The 21,311-nt window shown below is 42.2% G+C and overlaps 1 protein-coding gene across 2 annotated transcripts in view; it reads left to right on the top strand.

Annotated features, from left to right (window-relative positions):
- Positions 1-919: 919 nt before the first annotated feature.
- The window catches only part of aox6 (aldehyde oxidase 6), a 28,671-nt gene continuing 8,279 nt past the window's right edge, over positions 920-21,311 (top strand). For both annotated transcript variants that reach the window (XM_036127999.1, XM_036128000.1), the window contains exons 1-23: positions 920-1,024; positions 2,523-2,580; positions 2,674-2,770; positions 7,344-7,452; positions 9,952-10,078; positions 10,202-10,263; positions 10,377-10,454; positions 10,643-10,723; positions 10,822-10,966; positions 11,349-11,441; positions 14,683-14,834; positions 16,154-16,247; positions 16,334-16,443; positions 16,616-16,800; positions 16,874-17,036; positions 17,125-17,202; positions 17,277-17,446; positions 17,533-17,659; positions 19,556-19,678; positions 19,756-19,852; positions 19,930-20,054; positions 20,131-20,264; positions 20,436-20,523. In XM_036127999.1, the coding sequence (XP_035983892.1) occupies positions 974-1,024; positions 2,523-2,580; positions 2,674-2,770; positions 7,344-7,452; positions 9,952-10,078; positions 10,202-10,263; positions 10,377-10,454; positions 10,643-10,723; positions 10,822-10,966; positions 11,349-11,441; positions 14,683-14,834; positions 16,154-16,247; positions 16,334-16,443; positions 16,616-16,800; positions 16,874-17,036; positions 17,125-17,202; positions 17,277-17,446; positions 17,533-17,659; positions 19,556-19,678; positions 19,756-19,852; positions 19,930-20,054; positions 20,131-20,264; positions 20,436-20,523 (2,547 nt within the window). In that variant the 5' untranslated portion in view covers positions 920-973. The remainder of the gene's footprint in view (positions 1,025-2,522; positions 2,581-2,673; positions 2,771-7,343; positions 7,453-9,951; positions 10,079-10,201; positions 10,264-10,376; positions 10,455-10,642; positions 10,724-10,821; positions 10,967-11,348; positions 11,442-14,682; positions 14,835-16,153; positions 16,248-16,333; positions 16,444-16,615; positions 16,801-16,873; positions 17,037-17,124; positions 17,203-17,276; positions 17,447-17,532; positions 17,660-19,555; positions 19,679-19,755; positions 19,853-19,929; positions 20,055-20,130; positions 20,265-20,435; positions 20,524-21,311) is intronic.

Genomic DNA, 21,311 nt, shown 5'->3' with positions numbered 1-21,311 from the left:
TTTTTGATCTGCTGATCTCGGTTCAACTGGATTTAATGCAAAAAATATGTGAAATGTGACTTTAATTAAAAAAAATAAAAATAAAACGCCAAGGTTTCAGAGCTTGGTTTGTATATTTAGTATTTAAAGTTAAACTGGGCCATGTTTGTTCAGGTTGCAGGGCTCTACTGTAGGTGGGAGTTCTTACTACAAGTGCGTCACTTCATCTCAGATCAAGTTAGTGTGGAGCAGCAGGACGGGACAGGAAGTGAGCTGCGGAAATAAAATACACAATCCAGTGTGTGTAATTGATTAAAAATCCAATGTAAAATGAAACTATTGACCCATATCACCAATTTTAAGATGCACCTTTATTTCGCAATTCACAAGGCATGAGCCTAAAGTGAACAGGTGATCTATTATTATTATTATTATGCCTGCTTAGAAATAAAATGGTCAAATCATATTTGGGTTTTTATGTGCGTTAATATCAATGTGCACAATAGTGTCAGAATGGCTGATGACAACGCATCGTATTAATCTTGTCGTTCAGAAATCATCCAAACAAATTGTTATAACATTGCATCGTAATACAGCTGGTGATTTACACCCCGAGTAAAAAGCCTACATTTTCAGTAAGTTTTAAAGATAATTTGAAGAGTTTTAATGATCATTGTTTTAAAGAATGGTTGTAGATCATGAAAACTGATAAAAAGGAATAAGTGATAAAGAAAACTGTTTTGCGCTTCTCGCTCATTTTTAGTTTCTTTTGTAGCTAATTGTAAAAAGGACTGAGTCCATACAAAGACTACATAAAAATAACACCAGCAATAATAAAATAAAAACTATCCCCAGAATGTCTGGAGAGAGAAAAACGACATGAAACTCTGGCTTTTGCTTTGCCGCGAGACTCTTATTGTGAAAATAACTCCACCGGAAGTGCCGTGGGTTTAAGTTGCAGCTGTGCAGCAGCTGCTGTGCATTCAGATGCAGGATGTCTGGAAAACAAGGCGACGCGCTGTGCTTGTTTATCAATGGGAAAAAGGTAAAACTTCTGCTTTATCGCATCAAAAATACAGTTTTTTACTGTTATTGTCTCGGTTTTGTCACCGACTGCGAGTTTTCAGACTTTGTTTTGCTCATTATGACCGACAGGAAATGTTGTGTTTGGTTTAGAAACAGAAGGCAGCATCGACCTGAGCAATAAAACTTCACTTTCTGGGCCAAAAGCACAGGAAGAACTAAGGTTGAGGTGTAATTAGACGTTTGTCTTTTTGTTTCAAACTTAGGTAAACACATTTCCGAGAAAAAAAACACTAGGAAAACTAATAGGGTTGAGACCAGGGAGTTTAAAGGGGTCATTAAAGCAGAAAGGTTATTTAATTAAAAGCAGACTTGAAGTAAATACTGTTTTTTTATGTTTTTTAATGATAATATAGATAAGTTCAATAACATTTCTGTGTAAAACTAAAATGAAAAAGTGACTTTTTTTTGTTTATCATCAAAATATATATATATATATATATATTATTGGATCAATCAAAAAAATTCTCCTGGCCTTTGTCAGAGGTCAGATTTTGTGATGGTTTTGCATCACTTGATTAATCAAAGCTCATCTTTCTCAGCTATAAAGTTAAGAGTTAATAATGAATGTAAATGACCAAATATAAAGATGCACCCTGTTATTTTTAGCCATCACCCCCAAACTGTCTCCCATTTCTCAGTTTAAAACATTAGAGGATAGTGCGTACACACTTATAGAAGGTTTATTTCAATATAATTACAGAATTTAAAACTATTGCTAGTTTTTTGTATGTGAAACTGAGAGATTTTGGTCAGTTTGGACCAACCTTCTGTCATTAGATTGCATAAACATGACCAAAAGGTTAAATAAATCCCATGTTTTTGTGAAGTTTAAAGGGAACACCTGGTGCAAAATCCACTTTTCTACCCTTTTAAATACATGTTATCATCTGGTTATAAGGAATGCAGGTCTGTCCTTCCAAGTTATCTTTATATTCCTGTTTTGCTCGTATTGTTTCGGCCGTTCAGTTTTCCCTGTTGTCTATTAAATTTCTGGACTGGAACGCTTAAAGAGACGGCGCCGAGACAAGTTGCTCACAGATGGATGTCGGCACAGGAGCAAAAGAGGAGCTCTGCAGCAACAACAACGGGGAATTAAGACCAAAGCACTGCAGTTCTACTTTATAAGTGCTCAATGTGAAAAGGGAGGCGTTTAAAAGCACGAGATGTCCCCTTTAACTCGGGAACATCTTGTAATCGATGCCCTTTTCTGCATGTATTAAACAATTCTGATGGCAGAACATTTTCAGCTCTAAATCCTGGAGCTGGAGTTGTCCCAGTGCTGAAAAATGTCAACCTAGGTACCAATGCTAAGAGGTGAAATTTGAATTATTCATTGTCTTTAATATCAATTATTTTCAACAATCCTAATAGTAGGAACCCACGTTTTGCCAATGAATGAGCTGTGATGGCAGGAAAGCTACAAAGCGTGCGCTTTGATCTGCGTTCTGATCCACCAGGTGACCGAGGACCATGCGGACCCTGAGACCATGCTGCTGCCCTTCCTCCGGGACAAGCGTATCCTTCACATCAACTCCTGCTAACATGCGCGTTCATAGCTAGGCTGGAGGCTTGTTTGTTTGTTTTTTTGTCCTTGACTCTTTGTCTCAGTGAGGTTAACCGGGACCAAGTCTGGCTGCGGCGGCGGAGGATGCGGGGCGTGCACCGTGATGGTGTCGCGCTACCAGCCTGCTACCAAAACCATCGCGTATCCTTTAACCTCCAGCTGCAGCGCCAGGACTGGAGGTCGTCTTCTTATCTTGAGCTTAGCAGGTCTCTTCTGTTTTTGGTTTAGTTTGTCAACTAGGGCTGTGCATAAAAATCAATAACAAAGATTAATATCAATGTTTTTAAAAACAATTTCATGTCGATATTCTGGCTTTCAATATCGATATACGTCCCAACCACTAGGGGGCGTTATTACAGCGCACTATTACTGTTCAAGGTGAGGAAGAGCAAGGGAGACTAATATGTGGAACGGCTGACAGGATTTTAGAAGTGCCTTCGTCCCCAAAATCAGACGTTTGGGAACATTTTTGGTTTCTGACACGTTAAATGCATTGAACCAAATGCACTTTATTTTCCTGTTAATATATCAGTGTTTAATAAATTGAACATAAATATTTGGCTGGTTTTGTTGATAGAATAACTTTGAGCATTAATTTGAAAGTAATAAATATCGATAGTGGAGTCAAATCCAGCTGAGATATATCGAGAATCGTATAGAATCAGCTCATGATGACACCCAGCTCTACTGTCAACACAGTTTTTCAAATGAGTATTTTGTCGCAAGAACATCAGAATCGGGGTTAATTGAAAAGTAGGTTCATATTACAAGGAATTTGACTTTTTGGGGTTTTCTTTGCTGTCAGTGAAGAAACTCCAAATGCAATGTAAGTAAAAGGCCAATGGAGATATTTTTCTTTTTTTAAATATGAATTTTAATTTTTCAGCAACAGAGGACTATGTTTGGTGCAAATAAGCGTGGTGTGCATCCGGGTGCTCTGTTACGAGTCCACAGAGACTCGTGGAAGAAATTGTCTCTGTGGCAGGTGCGTGTAGCAGACAGCTACTCAAAGTTTACCAAACTGTGTCTGGGTTTAGTTAGGAAACTGTTTCAGCTTCTCCACGTTGCGTGTTTTAGTTGCCTTGATCTCTGTTAGAAGCTGATTAGTTGTAATTAAAGCCAATTTTTGGAAATCAGAGGTCAGCTACGGTATATCAAGCACACCCAGGCCTGATTCAGGTTTTAAAAAATCACATGGATCGAACCTGACTGACAACATGAAGCAGGCTAAAAGAGCTAAAAAAGGGTTTCAAAGCCACATCGAAGGCTTTGGAGTGCGTTTTCACAGATTTATTGACCAGCAGAGGACCGCTGCCTTGAGACGCCCAGGCACCGTCACATAGATCGGCAGGAGAAAAATGGCCTCTGTCAGAGAGTTTCAGGGCAGGACGTTGTCATTTTTAACCCAACATGTGCTGACGAGCCAGAAGTTGGTTATTTTTATGAAGGTTCTGCTTTACGACTAGTTTTAAATAATATGTGCAAACCTGACTCTTTAATTAATGAATGACACTCAGTGGAGGTCATTTCTAATATTTACCTGCTGCGAAAATAACAACAGCTTCCATTTACCTTCAGAATTTGGCCAATCAGAGCAAAAACCATCGGTTCTGGTGCTGGACATTTATAATCTGAGATTATTCGATTTCCAGTTGAGAAACTTGGAAGTCCCCCACCTCAAAGTCCCGTGTTGTTTTGTTTTTTTCTGTGGGTTAAAAAAATGACAGTGAAGCTTGCAGTAATTATCTGTTTATTTGCACGTCTGGTGACTTGCATGTTGTTAAATCGGTCACAAGAATTGTGCTGATAACCATCTCGCTGTTCTGTTTGGATGAGTTAAATGTAGAGAAATACATCATGATCAGCTTGTAATGCTAATGTCTGGTTGTTACGCCCAGCTATTAGGAAATCCCACAGGTTGTCTGCCCTGCAACTGGAACTCAGTTAAGTTTGATGAACTATAATCAATCAATTAGCCCTTTGTGTGAAATTAAATGTAATCTTAAATTATTATACAGAACCTACACGTAGTAAATAAAACCCAAAAAGTGCCAAACTAAGAACCTATTGATTATGAACTAGAATAAAATGTAATAAAAGTGCAGAATCAGCATTGAAAAGCATTTTATGAAATAGTGAAACAACAATAAAACATCTGGGTTTAAAACATATTGTTATATTTAATTTATGATTAAATGTAAATTTAAAGCATAAATAAATCTAGCTAAAATGCAACAGAACAAACCAAAGTTAAACTTTCTTTATGGTTCCTATTCAGTCTTGAAAACTCTCGGGTTTTATTTATTTTTTATTTATTTGGTCTGGATAAGAATGGGGAAGAAGGTTGACATTACCTCACCGTACCCTCGTTTGTCAGTGGACCTCCAGCTTTTTGACTTGCAGGCAGCCGTAGGTGAGGCCTTCAGAACCGGTGCTCCCCAAGGATGCGTTCTCTTCCCACTCCCCTTCTCCCTGTTCACAAATGGCTGCGCTACTCTGAAACCCCTGTGGTTCTTGAAGACACCATTGTCTGGAGCCTAACCCACTCAATACAGCGGACTTCTAGAAAACTCCCCCAGATGGTCCTTACGCATAGACATGTTTATAGACGTGTGTGGTTTGGTCAGAGCACCCAGATTGATACCACGTATAGTTGCACCAATCTGATTGTCTTTTGTTAAAATACATATTTTTATACTGTTTTCTTGTATACTGTATTTACCTTCTTGTATATAAAAAAAATCTTCGTTGAGAGCAAAGTGGAACCAAAGTCAAGTTCCTTGCTGTTTGAAGCAACTTGGTGATTAAAGGCATACTTTGCAACATTTTTCAGTTAATTAATGTGTTTCATACCGTTTTGGATGATTAAATGAGTCATTTCAGGTCGAACAAAGGTTTTCTCGGCCGCCCTGGTGGTCTGTGGGGGAAATACCGTACTTGCAATTGCAAGAGCCCTCGGCCCGCACACACAGGCTCAGAAGTCTCGTCTAAGACCGCGAGAGTCGGTCTTGCTTTACGGCGAGATCTCCAAGGCGGCTGCCTCGCCAAGATAGCGCTGCGGGAAGCCTGATGTTCATACTTTCACTGTGTTAGTCATTGTTTGTACTGCCGTTTTTTCGACTTTTCGTTGCGTTCGCCTGTCTGCTAAGCTCAAAACAACCAAAGTGCCTGGCTTGACGGAGAAACCAGAACAGCTGAGCATCTTTACGATAGTGCACTTTTACTTTCGCCCTCTGGGGGGAGCCTCGCTGGAAAATCAACCCCGGTTGCATAGTATACCTTTAAAGATGACTGATGACCCTTCACCAATATAAAAACCTCTCAAAATGTTAGCTACATGTTTGAGGTTGCTTGTACTCACGTAAACGTACCAGTACCCATCGTCCACTATCTTCAAACAACGACAGACATCTCTGATTGGCTTGCTCCGGTGGTCTGATCAGACTCCGCCCATTTTTGGCACGAGCTCTGCTGAATCTCCAAATTCAAATTTAATGTTCTGCAACGGTTTATAGGCCTTAAATTGGATTATTGTTGATGGGAACATGGTGAATTTTAATCACATTAGCGAAGAGGTGGGAAAACACAGCTGACAGTAAGGTTTGTTTTGCAGTGCATCGTTTTCTGAGGTCAAAGAATAGGAAGCCAACACTTTCACTGCTTAACCTGCTTATTTTATCACAGAAAAGATGCTATTTTAGATTAAATTTTATCCTTTTGTAAACTAAGAGTTATCTTTTGACTTTAAATGGATCATTCTGGTTTCATTTTCAACCAAACTCTGATTGATGTGTAACCCCACTCACAGAAATGTAAACACACCAACTAAGGACAAGGTACCACTGGAGTGGGACAGAGTTCAGATTTCGGTTTGTCAGCATGAGTCAGCCAGAGCTACTATTTTTTATTTTTATATTGACTACTGGCTGAAAGTTCAAAAGAGGCAGATAAACGATGGTAAATGAACTAGGGGGAAAGTGTTTTGGATAGGTTTGTCTGCAGATTTGTTATCTGGTGGATGTCTGTGATAAAATGTGCACTACAGATCTCATCTGTGTGCCCAGTATTTATCAGAAGAGGTCTCCAATCATGTTTGCCATTGCTAGTCAGGATGATGTTGCAAAAACCGGGCGCCAAGGTCGCTTTGAAGGGGCATAGTGCAAGATTTGAAGTTATTTATTTAATTTTCTATGCATGCCCTTACAATTGCACGACAAGTAAAAAATAGTGCTTTTCTATTTAGTGCAGTTGCCTCTATAGGCTGGATATTCAGTTCATGAGAGAGTGATTCTCACTTGTTCACCTGGCTAGTTTGTTGAGTTTTCGCAGTAATCAGTGCATTAGCGAGAGAACTTTAATATTTATAGCTGTCTGACCTAAGAAGACGTTATGCCTCTAAACATAAGGCCTGTGCAGTCGGAGCAGCAGATGCTTTTCCTCTTCCCACATGCACGTGCACAACACTGGTGTCATTACAACTTGTCGCCAGATGGGGGCAGACGTCTGCAAAAATCCTGGAACTTACGCAATGCTCCTTTAAGTACACCTTGGCAAAAAATAATTTCATAGCTAGACAGATACATTGGGTTCATTGTAGAGAAGCGGCAACTGTTGGTCTTGCAATGCAAGAACTTTGCTTTCCCAGTGCTTCCAGCAATGCAGCTAGCCATTGTTTGCTGTAATGAAGCCCCGTTTTCCTTTACTGCGCAATCAGCCATTACTCTGCCAACGCCTGCCTCCTGCCGCTCTGTCAGCTCCATGGAGCCGCCATCACCACGGTGGAGGGCATCGGCAGCTCAAAGACCAGGCTCCACCCGGTGCAGGTCAGTCCCCCGATGCACGGTAGGCTAAATACATGCACGATAAAACTGCTCAGAAGACTTTAAAGAAAACAGGTTAAAGCAATGCAGAAGAGTAACGCACATTATATTATTTACCATTAAAATTATTGCACAGAGTAACTGTCATGAAGCTCAGAGACAGGAAGACCCAGAATTCGACCAGACAAAGAGGTTGTGAGATCAAGCAGGATTTAATGACTAGATTAAGGCAAAACAAAGGTCAAAAATCTTAATCCAAAAATGATACAAACAATGGTAGTCCATAAAACTCATACCGGGAGGTGGCAAACTTAAATGATCCAGAAGTAGACAGTACAGGAAAAAATGTGGAACTTAAACTCACCGGAGACTTGACAAGGAAAGACACAACTGACATGATTAGATTTGACAATGAACTGGCAGGGAAGTGGCAGAGGAGGGAGGTTAAAAAAGGCAGGAGAACAAAGGAGAGAGAGTGAGCCAATTAACCATAAACAGGTGGATGTAATCAGAGGGGGGAAAGAGGCTGCAGGAGGAAACAAGCTGACAGAAAACACGTGGAAAGGAACAGACACTAGACCAACCCTAGAACATAAATAACCATGAAGAACAAACCTAAGATAGAAGATAAACTAAGACTACACAGAGCACCGAAGGGAGATCAGAACTAAATACAAAGACCGGATAAATTAAAACAGTACAGAAGCTGAAGAATCTAAAACCAGACAGAACAGAAACAAAACCTGAGGTGGAAGACAAGACTAGCTGATCAAATGATAAACATAAACAAAAACAAAACCCAAATCATGACAGTAACATCCTGTTAGCTGGTGTTTATTAAAAGTAATGGTGTTATCTGATGACACAAAACTCACATTTGTTCCATCTCCCCATATATGAACCTTTACCCTACGTATATCTTACGGTATCAACAGTAAGTGGGCTGGATAGTATATATTGCACGACTTTGCAAAAAAAACAAACTCTGCTCTACATTAAGATACCTTTCTATAGCAGCTACTTGTTACTACTTAAATTAAATTTCATGTCCTTAATTCTTTTCAAACATATCAGGCCAGGACTTGTAAAATTTAAGATTACTAAGATTATTAAGATATCTGGCTGCAGGATAACCAGGGTTTGAGGGATTCCAGAGTAGAAGAGGAGCCAGCTGATGGGAGAACCAGTGGTTTATGCATCATAATGCCCGGAGATCCTGCAGTCGCAAAGGCTCATTGGTTCAAGAAGTCTGGACTACCGATAGATCCTGCTGCTGGGAATACCGGGGCTTTGAGCAGTCTAGATAGCAACACGAGATCAACCAGCCAGAGTTACTATAGGTTTGAGTGGTTCAGAGTACCAATAGCTCTAGTAGCTGGAAATACTGGAGTTTGGGCAGTATTCAGTTCCAAGACATTCAACTGTCATGAATACTAGATATTTAAGAAGCTTTGGAGTACTAGGAGATCTTGCAGTAAGGAGTTCAGGGGACTTGGGCATTCTAGACTGCTGGTATTTCAATAATTTACGAGTAGCAGGGGCCTCAGGCATCAGAGTGCCAGCAAATCCAGTAATCTAGAGCACCAAGAGATCCAACAGTCAAGACTACTGTAGGTTCAGGCAGTGAAGAAGACCAGGAGAAAAGGGCAGTGATGTGTACTGGTGGTTGGGAGTACCAAGGATTCAGGCAGTCCAGCCTGTAAACGCACAGCTGGTTAGGCATAGCGAAGGTTGTTGAGCTCCAGAGTTCAGGGATTTCTGGTAGTCAGAAGTTCTGAAAGCTACGGCTTTGCAGAGTACTTGGAGATCTGGTAGCCAGGCACAGTGGTCTCCAAAGTTATGGGTCAACGCCAAAAAGGATGGTGGTTTTTAAAGCTGTTTGTTGTAGTCGTCATTTCCTCCTAATACCTGTTCTTAACCTAACTTGGCCATGCCCCTATAGTACCAGGATATCTTGTTATTTGAAGTTTAGATGTTCCAGAACGAGCATAAACCCTAGACTTGTAGGATTTGTGGGTTTGAAAGTCCAGAGTCTAGAACTTTGCAGGATCTGGTTGTCAGTGGTGCATGGGATGCAGTAAAGGAGTTTCATGACATCATAAAGTCAACAGCACAGAGGGTTGTAAGGTACAACTACATCTGGTAGTTATTAGTGTTGGGGGTTCAGGGGATCTAAAGTAAAGGGCAACCCAGCAGTGTAGAGTACGTAGAAGAATTACAGAGGTAAAATTCTTAGATTTTTCTAAAATGACGTCACTGAGAGCTACTTTAGTCTTAGGATTCTTTGTGAATACAGGCACTGGATTCCAAAAATATTCAGTAGCAGGAGTTTCTGCAGTCTAAATTATGAAGAGATGATGGTGTCTGGAACACCAGGTGTATCAGGGGCTTTGGAAGTTTTCAGATGTCTAAAATGGCCAAATGGTGACCCAAAAAAAGCCCAAATCAGAGCGCTGTCAGCCCATTGCACCTCATCAGCTTGAGATATTGTCGTTCTTTCAGGAGCGCATAGCGAAGGCTCACGGCTCCCAGTGTGGCTTCTGCACCCCAGGGATGGTGATGTCCATGTATGCCCTGCTGAGGAACAAACCGCAGCCAACCATGGAGGACATCACGCAGGCCCTGGCCGGTTCGTTGGCATTATTAAGCCCTGAGAAGCGACTGTCAGGCCCAGAGTCGCTTCTTGTTACTGCCGAGACGAAATGTCGATGAGAAAAAAGGAATTTTGTCATTTTTTTTCGGTTCTTTTCAGGAAATCTGTGTCGCTGCACTGGATATCGGCCCATCGTGGACGGCTGCAGGACTTTCTGCCAGGTACGGGTTTCCTCATTCAGGAATGATTAACTTTTACTGTCCCTGCTTTGTGTCGCACGTGACGGTAAGCCATGAACGGCACCTGTCTAATTTATGCCCGTTCGTGTCAACAGGAAGCAAACTGCTGCCAAGCCAATGGTGGCGCGAACTGTTGCCTCAATGGAGACGAAAACACCAACGAGTCAGGACATGTGAGCCGGTCTTTTATTTTCTTTTTCCAGTTTTGTACCCTGTCCTGTCAGGTCTTCTGTCCCTTCCTAAGAGCCAACAGGCAGTGAAACTCCACTTTGAACCCCATTGCTTCTTCTAGTTTAACTAGAAATCCTCCTCTGCATCATCTAGCTTCTATAAATACGTTTTTTTGTCCCCCGGCCTTCAGGAGAATCCTCGACTCTTTGACCAAGAGAAGTTTCTTCCCCTGGACCCGACCCAGGAGCTGATCTTCCCTCCAGAACTGATTGTAGGTCATCTGCCTCGTTGATTGGCGGCTCTTTGATTACGAATGAACCCTTTTTTTTCTAGAGATTCGAGCTCATCTCTTTGCATAATGTCTCACAGTTGATGGCAGAGGCGTCGAACCCGCAGACATTGACCTTTCATGGGGAGAGGATGACCTGGGTGTCCCCTACCTCTCTGGAGGAGCTGGTCCAGCTCAAGGCGAAGCACCCAAAGGCTCCGCTAGTCATGGGCAACACCAACATAGGTCTGCACGGGTCATTAATCCAATTTTACCAAGCCCTCGCAACTGAATGAGACTCTGTCTTCTCTCTCACCGTTTTGTAATTTTGGTGGCTGACAAACAGGAGGACATCCGACCATTCCTCTTTGTCTCCCCTTTTCAGCTCCACCCACGGGTTTTCTTTAGGATTTAGGTCTGGGAACAGAGAGGAACGTTCCTGATGTTGATGTAAACAGATGTTTTTGGATCATTCTTCTCCTGAAAGAACCAGCTTGTGCATTAATGGCATGTCAGGGTTGCCATAAGGCTGCAGGGGGGCTGTGGATTGAAAGGCAGCAAACAGCAGAGCTTTATAGCTGACATGATGGTTTCTTTGCTGTTTTTTTTTTTTTTTTTTTTACTGAAGGTCCTGATATAAAATTCAAAGGCGTCCTGCATCCGCTGATAATCTCCCCTATCAGAGTCAAGGAGCTGTTTGAAGTGTCCCAGGGACCAGACGGTGGGTTCTTCTTCCCCTTGTTTCTAAGTTGCTCTTTTTCCAATTGTGTTTCATCCTTTTTAAAAGTTCCTAAGTCAGCATTTTACTTTTATTCTTCCATAAAAGTTAAACTTCTACACAAGACCAAACTGGCTTGTTTTACTTGGGGTTTGCAAATAAAACGGACAAACTCTTCCCAGCGTGTTCCCTCCTTTCTGTAGACTCAGTCCAAGTCGTGTTGAAGGCCTATAAATACAGACTGTGGAAGAACCACCGTGCTGGTTCTGTTGGACCTCAGTGCAGCATTTGATACTGTTGAACACTCCATTCTGTTAGACCGTCTGGAAAACTGGGTCGCCCTCTCTGGTACAGCTCTCCACTGGTTTAAATCCTACTTAAAGGACAGGGACTTTTTTGTATCAGTAGATAATTTTACATCAGAGATGACAAAAATCACATGTGGGGTTCCCCAAGGGTCCATCCTGGGTCCCCTCCTCTTTAATATCTACATGCTCCCTCTAGCTCAGATAATAAAAAATAACAACATCAGCTACCATAACTATGCAGACGACACACAGCTCTACATCACCATGTCACCAGGTGACTATGAACCAGTTCAAGCACTGAGTAAATGCTTAGAAGAAATCAATGCATGGATGTGCCAAAACTTTCTTCAATTGAATAAAAACAAAACAGAAGTAATAATATTTGGACCAATAGAAGATAGATCAAAAGTTAGCACACAGCTTCAGTCGCTTCAACTAAAAACCACCAATCAGGCCCGAAATCTGGGTGTAGTGATGGACTCAGACCTGAACCTCCAAAAGCATCTAAAGACAGTTACAAGGTCGGGTTTCTATCACCTGAAGAACATTTCCAGGATTAAAGGACTAATGTCTCAGCAGGATCTGGAAAAACTAATCCATGCGTTTATTTTTAGTAGAATTGATTACTGCAACGGTGTTTTTACAGGTCTGCCTAAAAAGTGGATCAGACAGCTGCAGCTGATCCAGAACGCTGCTGCCCGCGTCCTCACTAAGACTAAGAAAGTAGAGCACATCACCCCAGTTCTAAAGTCCTTCCATGGCTCCCTGTATATCAGAGAATAGACTTTAAAAACTTCTGTTCGTCTATAAATCCCTGAATGGCTTAGCACCTAAATACATCACAGACTTGTTATCGGTGTATCAACCATCCAGACCACTCAGGTCTTCTGGATCTGCAGAACCAGAACTAAACAAGGTGAAGCAGCATTTAGTTCCTAAGCTCCACTTATCTGGAACAAACTTCCAGAAAATTGTAAAAGTGCTGAAAGCCTGAGTTCCTTTAAATCAAGATTAAAAACACATTTATTTAGGATTGCCTTCAACTGTTCTAGTTAACTGAATCACCACTTCTTTGTTCTAATTTCTATCTACATTTTATTCCTACTTGCTTTTATTCTGTTTTAATTTGCTATATTTTAATCATGTAAAGAACTTTGCATTGTCCCTGTACTGAATTGTGCTATATAAATAAATTTGCCTTGCCTTGCCTTGCCTTCCCTCAGCAAGCAAGTTAAAACCTTATTTGTTCCCTGTTAGACCAGAAATGAACCGGTTTTTATTACATTCTGGTGACAGAAAATATCTGCAAAATATCTAATCCATCTCACCACTGCCATACCAGTACAGCTCATTAAATTAAATAATTAGGAAGAAGTTTAATATTCTATTTTCAGAAAGAGGAACTCTTAAAGGAAAATATTTCAGGACTTTATTTTTTGTGATTTGGATCATTATAAAGGACAGATAAAGAAAACTCAATGTCGCAGAAAATTACTACTATTATTTTAAACATGATTTCTATAAACAGAAGTAGCAGACTGTTAATTTTTCTGTCTGGGCTCCTGTGGCATGTAGATGTCCAGCATCACGTGGATTCTGGGCCTCTCCACTCTTCTTCTAGACCTTATGTGTCAAACTCAAGGCCCATTGGCCGAATCCGGCCCATCAAGGCAATTTATCCGGCCCTCAAGAGCCAAAAAAAGGCATATCATGTCATAAATGGAGGCATATATACTTTTAAATTGTATAAAGTGGCTAAAACTGTGCCTCCTGTAGCGAATGTTGATTTTTTTTAAACTGTGTAGTAACAGCATCCTGCCACTAGATGTCAGTTTTCCCACAACACATTAAAACAAGCCAGAAATGTCCATAAAAGAGAAGATGTAATGCAGAATGATGAGTTTAAAGTGTAATTCACCCCAATATCAACGTTTTGTTTTCAGATAAACTGTATAAACTGCACCTAAGGTGCAAATTTTTTGTTACTGTGCATTTTTTTATATTTCTATGTGAACTGAAATGGAATTATGAAATCAAAAGTATCATCTTTATACGTGCAACCGGCCCTTTTAATGACTTCATGATGCCAAAGTTCTGCTCTAGAGTCTGGCACCTTAATTTCATCTGAAAAGAGGACTTTGGAGCAACAGTCCAGCTTTGTGTAGCTTAGCTGTGGTTAAGACGCCTGTAGCCCCGTGTGTAGGATCCATGCGTCCGCAGCAGATCTTCATGCGCTGACTCCACCCTCAGTCCCCTCGTTGTGAACGTCTCTCAAATTCTTGAATGCATTTGGCTTGACAATCCTCTCAAAGCTGCTATTATCCGTGTAGCTTAGGGCTGGACGATAATTTAGTAACAATATAAATCAATCTATGGACGTGTATCGATGATAGAAAAAAAGGTCAATAAAAAGTTCAATACATTAACAGTTTTCCTTCCTTTTGCATTCTAGCTATCTAGGTTAATATTACTGTCGTTACATCCTCCCCACCAATCACAACGCAGAACCAAGCTCCGCCCCCTTCATAGAGTTCAGAGAGGATGTGTTCTTTTTTAATTTTTTCAGGTCTACACTTCAAATATATGTTTCAAATTTGTTGATAATTATCGATATTGATCAATATGATTTCTATTTTTTGATGTGCTTTTTTTTATCTACATCGTCCAGCCCTAGTGTGCCTGGTGCGCTTCACCCTACCAGATTTTTTCCTTCCACTCAACTTTCCATGTATTACTGTATCATTATTCACTAAACTTTGGGTTTTTGTCATTTCTAAGCCATAAATCTTAGATTTAAAATAAAAGGGCTGGAAATATTTTACTCTATATGTGATTAACCTGCATGAAATGGCAAAGATATTGAGCTGTTGATCGATATTCAGATTTAATGAGCTGCATTTGCTCTGACTGTCGTTGACCCTGCGTGTCGGTTGCAGGTGTGTGGGTGGGAGCCGGCTGCAGTCTGTCTGAGCTCCACTCTCTGCTGGAGAAGATGGTTCCCCAGCACCCAGAGGAGAAGACTGAGCTGCTCAGAGCTCTGATCCAGCAGCTCGGGTACCTGGGCAGCCAGCAGATCCGCAATGTTGCCGTAGGGACAATCCATTGCTTATTGTTTTTTTTTTTTTTTTGCTTTGGTTGACTCCAGCAGTCAGATAAAACCTAACATAATCCACTGGGAATAAATCCTGTTTGCTGCCATGTGAAGATCCTAATTCAAAGACAGCCCATTTACTTACAATTCAATCCAGTAGTTTAGATTCAATTCAAGTATAGTCGAACCTAGTTGTTAAAAAAAAAAGTAATTAATTCCGACTTCAACTGCAATTCATCTTCTGTTTCATCCAATTAAAATTCAGATTTAAAATTCAGATTTCAATTTAGAGCCAGACCAGAAACACGGAGTTCTCTCAGTAGGATTTACGTATTACAACTGGTGAGTTTACAGTTCAATAGTTATAAATATTCCATATTTATTTGATTTTTATCCAAACAATTTTTTTCCTGTTTTTATTGCAATTATATTTCCTTCTCATTTCCATCTTTAGGGTTACTGATTCAAAGTCAGTTAATATGTAGGAGTTCAGTTTATTCTTTCTAAATTAGCACTTTTAGTCTCCCTTCATTTTATCAGAATCAGAATCAGACAAACTTTAATAATCCCAGAGGGAAATTACTTTTGTTACACGCTCCAGCTATACGAATATATATATATATATATATATATATATATATATATATATATATATATATATATATATATATATATATATGGTCCATTTCAATCCAACCCATTTAAAACTCTCTCAGACCATGTGTGTCAAACATAAGGCCCTCAGGCCGAATTCGGCCCATCAAGGCAATTTATCCGGCCCTCAAAAGCCAAAAAAAAGCATATCATGTCATAAAGTAGAGCCATATTTCCTTTCAAAGTGTGTTTCAAAGTGGCTAAAACTGCCCCTCCTGTAGCGAATGTTGATTTATTTAGATTTTTTTATGTTGTAGTAACAGCATTCTGCCACTAGATGTCAGTTTTCCCATTAAAACAACCCAGAAATGTCTAAAAAGAGAAAAAGTGTTTATTCTCTCTCTCACAGTCAGATTGGGATCAAAATCGGATTACACGCAGTTCAGTCCAGTTCATCGTGACTCCATCATCACGTTTGTATACATACGGTCGGCCCATTTCAGGCCGGCTAAATCTTCCAAACATAATTCAGTCACATATGAGTTAAACAGGGTTCAGTTTGATCCAGTTTCTGGAGGTTAATGTACATTTCAGTTCTCTGTGTGTTTGAAACCGACCCAGATTGCTTGTGTTTAGCTTGAGGAGGAACCGAGGACACAAAGCAATGTTGCAGCGGCCATGTAGAGTATAGACATGTACGGGTAACTGTTTTCCACTTTTAGTCTCTCGGAGGCAACGTTGCGAGCGCCTACCCCAACTCAGACCTGAACCCTGTTCTGGCTGCCGGGAACTGTAGAGTCAGGGTCGTCTCCGGCGGTAAGGCAGCCTCCGCTTCCATCGGTTTTAGTCCGCCGGTAAAGTGTCTGCATCCTTTCTCTAACCGTTGCGGTTAAACCCCGCAGGAGGAAGACGAGAGGTTCCTCTGAACCAGGAGTTCTTCGTTGGATTCGGAAAAACCGTCCTGAGGCCGGACGATGTTGTTGTCTCGGTCTTCATTCCTTTTTCAACAAAGGTGCAGAACTCTCATTTAAACTAACGAATTATGCTTTGACTCCGTTTTTGAGCTAGTCGCCTCCTGGGGACGTTGACGTTATGCCATGCCTGGGTCTTAATCGGGTTTATAAATGACTTGTTGGGTTTTAAGGAGAGCAATCGCTAGCGCAGTATTCTTATCTGACCTGCAGGGGGAGTATGTGCGCGCTCTCCGACAGGCGCCGAGGAAGGAGGTCTCCTTCGCCACGGTGACGGCCGGAATGAGGGTGCGTTTCTCCGAGGGATCCAGGACGGTTCAGGAAGTCAGTCTGTACTTCGGCGGAATGGGGCCGACGACCGTTGGCGCCGCCAAGACCTGCCAGGCCGTCACAGGAAGGTCGGAGTCGTCGTCGGTTGTCTTCTGTCTCCGTGTTTCGTACCCTCATCCTCCCCGTTGGGTTTCCCGCCAGGCCGTGGAACGAGGAGACCCTGAATGAGGCGTACGACGTCCTCCTGGGGGAGCTGGCCCTGCCGCTGTCCGCCCCTGGCGGGAAGGTCGAGTTCCGTCGCTCTCTGACTCTCAGCCTCCTCTTTAAGTTCTACCTGGACGTCCTGCAGAAGCTCAGAGAAACGGTAGACCGCGTTAGCTTCCTTAACGCTCGTCCACCACAACCGCACCCGGCTGCTTTCACTCTCTCTCTCTTTTGTGTTTTCTTGGCAGAACGTGATCAAAGACGAGCTTCCGGAGAAGCTGCAGCCTCTGCCCAGAGAGATTCAGCCCAGTCTGCAGGAGTTCCAGGTCAGGAAACGTCCGTCTGTCGTCCGCAGCACACTGAACCGCCCTCATGCCACCTTCGTCCTCCTCTTCCGCAGCATGTGCCGAAGGACCAGGACGACCAGGACCCAGTGGGGCGTCCCATGATGCACCGCTCCGCCGTCAGCCAGGCTACGGGCGAGGCGGTGTACTGTGACGACCTTCCTCAGACAGACGGGGAGCTCTTCCTGGTGCTGGTCACCAGCTCTCGGGCGCACGCTAAGATCACGTGAGGAGAACACCCACCGCCCCATCGAGCTTCCAGCTGGTTTTGGGTTTTCTTTGCGTGTTGATCGTAACGTTTTTGGCCGACAGAGGGCTGGACGTGAGCGAAGCCCTGAAGCTTCCAGGTGTGGTGGACGTGATCACAGCCAACGATATTCCCGGGAAGAGAACCCGCGTCATGTTTGGCTACGAGCAGGAGCTGTTCGCTGAGGACGAGGTATTTACCCAGACGTCTCTGGAGAACCTCGACTTTAGAGAAAACATGAATTATAAGAACTTCTGTCTGTCTGTCCATCCTTCCTTCAAACCATCCATCCTTCAATACATCCATCCTTCAAACCGTCCATCCATCCTTGGAACCATTTATCCATCCTTCTATCAATCCATCCATCCTTGGAACCATTCATCCACCCTTCCATCCATCCTTGGAACCATTTATCCATCCATCCATCCATCCATTCATCCATCCTTCCATCCATCCTTGGAACCATTTATCCATCCTTCTATCAATCCATCCATCCTTGGAACCATTCATCTATCCTTCCATCCATCCTTGGAACCATTTATCCATCCATCCATCCATCCATCCATCCATTCATCCATCCTTCCATCCATCCTTGGAACCATTTATCCATCCTTCTATCAATCCATCCATCCTTGGAACCATTCATCTATCCTTCCATCCATCCTTAGAACCATTTATCCATCCATCCATCCATTCATCCATCCTTCCATCCATCCATCCATCCATCCATCCATCCATCCATCCTTGGAACCATTCATCCATCCTTCCATCCATCCTTGGAACCATTTATCCATCCTTCTATCAATCCATCCATCCTTGGAACCATTTATCTATCCTTCCATCCATCCAACCTTCTATCAATCCATCCATCCTTGGAACCATTCATCCATCCTTCCATCCATCCTTGGAACCATTTATCCATCCTTCTATCAATCCATCCATCCTTGGAACCATTCATCCACCCTTCCATCCATCCTTGGAACCATTTATCCATCCATCCATCCATCCATCCATCCATCCATTCATCCATCCTTCCATCCATCCTTGGAACCATTTATCCATCCTTCTATCAATCCATCCATCCTTGGAACCATTCATCTATCCTTCCATCCATCCTTAGAACCATTTATCCATCCATCCATCCATCCATTCATCCATCCTTCCATCCATCCATCCATCCATCCATCCATCCATCCATCCATCCTTGGAACCATTCATCCATCCTTCCATCCATCCTTGGAACCATTTATCCATCCTTCTATCAATCCATCCATCCTTGGAACCATTCATCCATCCTTTCATTCATCCATCCATCCTTGGAACCATTCATCCATCCGTCCATCCATCCTTGGAACCATTCATCCATCCTTCCATCCATCCTTGGAACCATTCATCCATCCTTCCATCCATCCTTGGAACCATTCATCCATCCTTCCATCCATCCATCCATCCATCCTTGGAACCATTCATCTATCTTTCCATCCATCCTTGGAACCATTCATCCATCCTTCCATCCATCCTTGAAGCCATTCATTGATCCATCCTTCCATCCATCCATCCATCCATCCTTGGAACTATTCATCCATACATCCTTGGAACCATTCATCCATCCTTCCATCCATCCATCCATCCTTGGAACCATTTATCCATTATTCTATCCATCCTTGGAACAATTTATCCATCCTTCAAATCTTCCATCCATCCTTCAAACCATCCATCCATCCTTCCATTCCAGGAACCATTTATCTATCCATCCATCCATCCATCCATCCATCCTTGGAACTATTCATCCATCCTTCCATCCTTGTATCCATCCGTCTGTCCTGGTATGTCACTTCATGAGGTGAATGGCAGGGGAGGAAGTATCATCTACATCTCCACCTATTGGGTTTCAACAATCCATTAGTCAGTCTATCCATGCTTTCATTCATCAGTCTTTCTATCCATTTGTCTTATCTTCTATCGTTAGTTCCCTCCCATCCATTCTCCAGCCGTCCATTGTTTGTTCTTTTCTAAAACCAACATATCCAACATGTAGCGAAAGGCAACACGTTGGTGAAAATGCTGTGCCTCTCCCGTTTCGTTCAGGTGGTCTGCGTGGGTCAGACGGTTTGCGCGGTGGTCGCCGACACCAAGGCACACGCCAAACGAGGAGCGTACGCCGTGAAAATCACCTACGAAGATTTGCCGGACCCCATATTCACGATTGAGGTCAGTCTGTGTTTTTCCGCCTGAATCGCTGTTGTGTTTACGCGCTGCTCATGGAAAGCGCGATTAATTCCTCTCAGGACGCCATCGAGAAGTCTTCGTACTTCGAGCCACGGCGTGTGGTTGCGAAAGGCGACGTGACTGAAGCTTTCAAGAGCGTTGATCGAGTTTACGAAGGTAAGAGTCTCTGAATGGACGTCGGCAAACCGTGCAGAGCTCATCTCATCGCTTTCTTTTTTGCATTTCCCTCTCAGGGCAGATTCGAATGGGAGGCCAGGAGCATTTCTACATGGAAACTCAGAGCATGCTGGTTGTCCCCGTTGGCGAGGAGAGGGAGTTCAAGGTCTACGTCTCCACCCAGTGGCCCACTCTTGCTCAGGTACACGGCGGGGGACTTAAAGGCGGTCTTACAAACTGAAACACAGGCTCAGAAGAGATGGTTTTTGTGGTTGTAGGAAGCGGTTGCAGAAACGCTGGACATTCAGTCCAACAGAGTGACGTGTCACGTCAAACGGCTGGGCGGGGCCTTCGGAGGGAAGGTGATCGTCACCTCCATCCTGGCCTCCATCACCGCTGTGGCTGCGTGGAAGTGAGTGTTTTTGTTTTTTCATGAAGAGAGAGGTTATGGACGTGTTACAGGTAGGCAAAAACTTCAGAAATGATTGAAAACTGAACGCTGAAAACACAAATTTCACAGGCCGCTGAGGGTAAGATGAGGATAAATGTTGGTATTTTCTCAATGCAATATTTTTGTTTCCAGGACAAACCGAGCTGTTCGCTGCGTCCTGGAAAGAGGCGAGGACATGCTGATCACAGGGGGGCGCCATCCGGTTCTGGGAAAATACAAAGTAAGACGAAAGACTCGATTAAAGGACAAATATTCAGTCAGTCTCTGATTCAAAGTGAATATCTAGAGCATGAAATGACCACATTATCTAAACAAAACCTGCTTTGAGCTGCTGTGACTTTCGGTCAGTGAACTCTTTTAGGATTAAAGGAGCAGTGTGCACAAGTTATTCCCATCTACTGGTCAAAACAGGAATTGCAGAAATGTCTTTATTTAATTTATTTTATACATTTTCAGTTTTTTTTTATTCAAAGGACAAATTTTAAATGTTATTTACGATCAGTAGGCAACTCTTCTCTGCATAGTGTTTTCTCAATATTTAACCATGATTTGGGGTTAATAAAGTATAATTGAATTCTCAGAAAACTCTGTGTAAGACAAAAGACTGGATACAATTACAACTATTTAGTAAGTATTTATTTCAGATTGAAGCTATCTGAAGGCATCTAGTGTTTGAAATGATCACATTATGAAAATGAGAGCTTGGATTTAAACATTAAAGGAGCATTAGACTACCCCATCTAGCGGTCAGGTTGGGTTTAGCAATGTAATATTTGTCACATTTTGAGTTATTAGGCATTTCAAAGTAGACCTGTGTGATATATAAGACTGCAGACACCATCGTAATATTAGCCGTACAATATTGCAATAGTAATATTGCTTTGATCCAATATTTAGTAGAATGTATTATTTCAAGTATCATGCGCTCACACTCTGCACATTGGCAATGTTTGTGTGGCCAGTTGGATGGACTCTCACAGTCCCTATGTATGTATGTATGTATGTATG

Source organism: Fundulus heteroclitus, chromosome 24 (genome assembly GCF_011125445.2).
Source record: "Fundulus heteroclitus isolate FHET01 chromosome 24, MU-UCD_Fhet_4.1, whole genome shotgun sequence".
Taxonomy (NCBI): domain Eukaryota; kingdom Metazoa; phylum Chordata; class Actinopteri; order Cyprinodontiformes; family Fundulidae; genus Fundulus; species Fundulus heteroclitus.
Note: the sequence above shows the minus strand (reverse complement) of the source record. Positions and strands in the feature narration are given on the sequence as shown.